The sequence below is a fragment of the Limulus polyphemus genome, unplaced genomic scaffold, assembly GCF_000517525.1.
Source record: "Limulus polyphemus unplaced genomic scaffold, Limulus_polyphemus-2.1.2 Scaffold1012, whole genome shotgun sequence".
In the NCBI taxonomy this organism is placed as follows: domain Eukaryota; kingdom Metazoa; phylum Arthropoda; class Merostomata; order Xiphosura; family Limulidae; genus Limulus; species Limulus polyphemus.
In genome coordinates, this window is record NW_013666622.1 from 355,094 (window position 1) to 360,347 (window position 5,254).

Sequence of the window (5,254 nt, forward strand, 5' to 3'; positions counted from 1 at the left end):
AACGGGTTAAAGTTAGTAGACCTCCCTTTCGTTTGTTATAGTTATTTATAAAAAAAATACATAATAAATTAGTCCTACGTTACTAGTAATATTTATTTTATTATATATATATATATATATATATATATATATATAAAGAAATTTAATAAATCATACATGATTATTACCAAGTAAAATTATTTTTTTACCTTGTAATTAGTGCACAGTGAAAAAAAGCTAATATATATGTACACACACACGTATATATATTGATGTATATATATTTATCAGGAAAATGACACACCAGTGAATGAAATAGCTGCTCAGTTTGCACTTCAAGTTGCTGCCCTCGCAACTTCTTCAAAAGAAGACTCTACACCCAAAGAAGAAAATATTAATTCTCAAGAAACTCAAACACCAATTTCAGTATTTCAGAGGAATTCAAGTAATACAGAGAAAGTAATATCTGGAGTGATAGAAATGAAGTCACCAGCTACTAATATGGACAATAACCATGAGATGCATATTCCTGTAGTTTGTCACACTGTTAATGTAAGTGTTTTAAATGGTAATGAGATCATTGCAGATACTTTTGGAACAACCTCCGAAGTTGTCTCTTGTAAAGCATATGAAAAGCACGTAAAAGAAAATTATTTGGAAAACATTACTGAGGTTTTGAACTTCCAATCAAAAGTGAATCCAGAAGAATCAAATAAGAACACGAGATTGACTGATGGGGTAGACAGAGCATCAATAAATATACATGTATCTGTAAATCCTCCTTTACTTAATAGAGATGATGGGCCAGAAACATCTGTTGTTGATATTACTGACTGTGTGAGAGGAACTGATTTTATGCTTCTAGATAATACAACACCAATTATTGTGCCATCAGGTGTGGAACCAAGTGAAATTAGTGTAGAAGAACAAGGTAGATATAAAGAGGAAAAACAGGCATTAGATATTTTTAAGCCTGAGGAAGAAAATGTTAAAGTTAATGAAAACATTGAACTTCAACAGAATGCTGAAATGAACAAAGCAAACCTTTCTGAAGTTGGAAAAGATAGTAAGTAACAATTATTTATATTTATATTAATTTTAGATTGTTTGAAAAAAAATTTTAACGAGTAGAGAAATGTTAGGATTCATTAATGTTGACAAATACTGGATAGATTATTCATATGGAAAAAAACTTTGCCAAATGCCAGCATATTCTATAGGTTGAATGGACATCCACTAGGCAGATATCTATATCAACAGTTTGAACATTCCTAGTATAACATAAATTTGACATGGATAACCACCAAATTGATTCTCCATATTAACAAAAGATTAAAAATACAAAACATTGACTGATATGCAGGTTACCTATATCAAAAACTTATAAACTATTGCTAATATAGCATTGGTTGATATGAACAACCACAGGGCAAGTTATGAATCTCAACAACTAATAGATTGGTAATTTAACTTGTTGATTGATTTGGATAACCAATGCTAAGGCAGTCTATCCATATCAACAACTATTAAAGAGATTGCTAACATAACATATTAATTGATATGGACAACCACTAGGCATGTTGTCCATATTAACAGTTTCTGATCAACAATCACTTGGTAGGTTAACACTATCAGCAACTAACAGATTGCTGATATAACATACTTTTGTGTATGCTCCTTTTCCTCCAGTGGAATATTGTTCTTATGTTTTCTGCAACTATAAAATGCATATTGAAAAAGTTTTAGTTAAATACCCACGTGGATGGGTGTGTCAGTACTACACATTTTACAAAAGCAGTATATAAAACTGAATGCTAAAACCTAAAGTTTGATAACTTTGGAGGATTTTACAGAAGCTACAGTATTGTATAATATGAGATTTTGAAAGAAATTTAATTAAATAATGCTTTGTGAAGTTTTATAATGTGTATCTGTCTAAATCTATCACATCACTTTGATGTGTGTGTGCAAAAGCTATGAATATCTTTAATAAAAGCATGTGGCTTTTACTGCCAAGGATCGATAGAGAAAAAATATTCTGAAATGACTCACTTTCAAAATTGATTGATATGGCTTGATTTATATGCCCAAGATTCAGTCCAATTTCTTTAATTTAACATTTAATTCTGTTCTGATGTTTTTGACTCCTCAGTTTGGTTATTAAAGAGGGGGGTCCTCCACTTGTTTTGTTTTTTACTTTAACCATCATCATTTTTCTGCCCTGCACATTCTGATTCAGCTTGTTTTGAGACATTATTTTTCTACACCATTTTTAGTTATTCTCATTCTCCCAATTATTTTATTATGCTTATTTACAAGTCCTGATTCACCTATCTTCATTTTACACATAATAGAGTGATTTATCAGTTCATGATCATTTGTTTTTAGTTAGGCCTTAGCACTATGTCTTCACATGTGTAACCATACTTGTAGCTGATCTTCTACACTCACTCAATATTGATAGTCATCATCACATGGATTGTTAGATGATCCTGCTCAGTGGTTGATCTCCACTTAGCCATTTCTCACTACTACAAGCCTTAGGTTGTGCCTACTCAATATCATGTCCATCTGAAATTTCATGTTACTACTCTCTCATGAATTCATCATCTCTGTCCTTTGGCTTTGCAATTGCTTGAGTTTTGAGTGCCCATACTTCTCCATCTGCCAACACATCCTTTCTAATTTAGGAATGATGGGGCCTTTCTAAACTACCCTTCATTTAATATTATAGACATCTTCAGATTCAACAGTATAGGATTAAGCTCCTTTTTTAATCCTTAACTGTTATACATGAAAATGTATCTTATATGCAAGGTAGTTTAAAATCTGTAACAAGCTGAAAATATTATTATACTTTTACACAGGTGTTGTCCTACAGATACTAGCTGTTATATCTTTTAACAAGTAAAATCTCTTACCTAACAACACTCTCTCTTGTTCTCATCTCTAAGGTTTTCAGGCTTCCTATTATCTTGCCAGATTACAGGTCATATGACTAATTATTTAACATATTTTACACAATTAGCCATGAACTTAGTATCCATTTGTTACCACAAGAGGAACCTCTTGTTGGTTTCTTAATATTAAATAACATTAATCAGTACATTAAACTGACATCTCTTGTGTTTACTTTCAATAAAAACAAAACATAAAATGATGACACCAACTGTTCCACATGCACAATAATTTTATTTGTATAAGGTTAAAAGAAATAATGTTCTACATGTTTTGGTGACAATATGATCCACCATATTCAGGACACAGATAAGGTTACATGAGGTTCACAGTAATTCACTTCTAAGGCACCTGGATCTACATCTCTATTGAAACTCATAATTCTATTTTTATAAATTTCCAAAAATTTTCTTCTATTTAAATATTTTTTAAACTTTACCTATTTAAGTAATTTCACATTTTCCTAAACAATGATGTGAAGAGTTCGCCAAATGTTTTGCCAAGACCAAATTGCTCATTTGTAATTTATCAACTTATTTTTCTTTATGTTCTGTTATCTTTTTCAGCATGGGCTCGGTCCCTGGGACTGCCCTCGTAACCATTTTGTGCTTGTTATAGTTTTTATAGTATAACTTTTAAACTAATAAGTGTATGTTCATAGAATTTGGCAGATTATCAGTACACATTACAGTGCTTTCATATGCAAAATATTAGATATGTTTTCAACAACGAACATTTCCTTCAAATAGATGGTTTAAGTATGGGCAATGTTGTGTCGCCCCTTTTTGCCAATATATTTATGACCCAGATCGAAACACAAGCCATACATTCTGTGCTTCATTCTCACTCTACTGGTACAGATATATGACACTTTTGCTGGTTTCATTTCTACAGAACACACATTAACTTTCTTTGAACACATAAATTCCATTCATCCCAACATCAGATTTACCATAGAACATGAAAACAATAAACAGTTATCTTTTCTTAACCTCAACATTATTAGATCGGACACACAGTTTAAAACCAAAATTTACCATAAGAACACACACACACTGGCCTCTACATCCTCTGGAATTCCGCTCATGACACCACACAAAAAATCAATACACTCAAAAACCTCATAAACACAGCCACAAGACTCTGTTCAATGGACTACATAAATGAAGAAATCAACCATATAAAGCATTCCTTCATTCACACCAATAAATTTCCACCAGCTCTTGTTGAAAAACTCTCCAACATTTCCCATAACAAACCTCAACTGACGAACAAAATTGATAATAACAAACCCAACAACAGAACATTACACTGTAGTTTACCTTTTGACCCCCCAACCAGCTTAAGAATTATCCACACTTGGACAAAACTAGCCATTAAACACAATATTCCTGTCAACGTCAAATTCTTTCAAAAACCCGGCCCTAAATTAAATTCGCTACTAAACAAAAAGTATTTAGAATCATACAATACCAACATCATTTACAAAATAACATGTAATAACTGCCCAGAATTCTACATTGGAGAAACGGGAAGAAAATTGGAAACCAGATTCACAGAGCACAATAAAAAAACATCCCATGTTTTCCACCATTGCAACTCAAAAAAACCATAATATATCTATTAAAAACACAGTAATTTTTAAACGAAGAACCAAACATAAACAAACGAAAAATCAAGGAATCCATCTTAAATGAACAAAACAATCCTACTCTAAACCAACACCCTGGGGTGCCAAGATATCTCTTCTAAGCTTCGCAACAGTTCCGGTCATGTGACTTCTTTGTTCAATACTGTATATATATATCTGTGTCAGTGTAAATTACTTGTACCTAATGAAGACAAAACCTTGTCGAAATGTTGTACATGTGCTGTTATGTTAAACTTATATTAAAGTGTTGCTTCATTAACCATTCAAGCCATCTCCAATCATTAATATGCAAAGTTATTTTCATATTAATATTAAAAATACTTTTATGCATCAGAAAATTTTCAAATTTAACATTTGAAATCCTTATAATGAATGTCCAGATAGTTATCAAACATTTTTAAGAAAAAACTTTATATTTTTCACTAATGAGTTTCTGTATGGGTTTGGTCGATTTGGCCGATCTCATAACCACCATAAAAAATTAGGAAATAAAATATAAATTATGCCGTTTTCATTCTAAAAACATTCATTCATGAAAACATAAATGTTTAGACTAAATAGATTAAATCTCATAACATTATAAATTTATATCTATATATATTTATTATTTTTTATTATATTAATCTTTCAGCCGTGCCTGATTAACAATACAGAAGTTACAATTAT

At 31.2% G+C, this 5,254-nt stretch overlaps 1 protein-coding gene across 1 annotated transcript in view; it reads left to right on the top strand.

Moving 5' to 3' along the window:
- LOC106461692 overlaps positions 1 to 1,045 on the top strand; it is a gene marked incomplete at its 3' end in the record, with an annotated part of 86,452 nt that extends 85,407 nt beyond the window's left edge. Inside the window, exon 8 of the mRNA XM_013921540.2 lies at positions 271 to 1,045. Within this exon, the coding sequence (XP_013776994.1) occupies positions 271 to 1,045 (775 nt within the window). The remainder of the gene's footprint in view (positions 1 to 270) is intronic.
- Between the last annotated feature and the right edge of the window lie 4,209 nt (positions 1,046 to 5,254).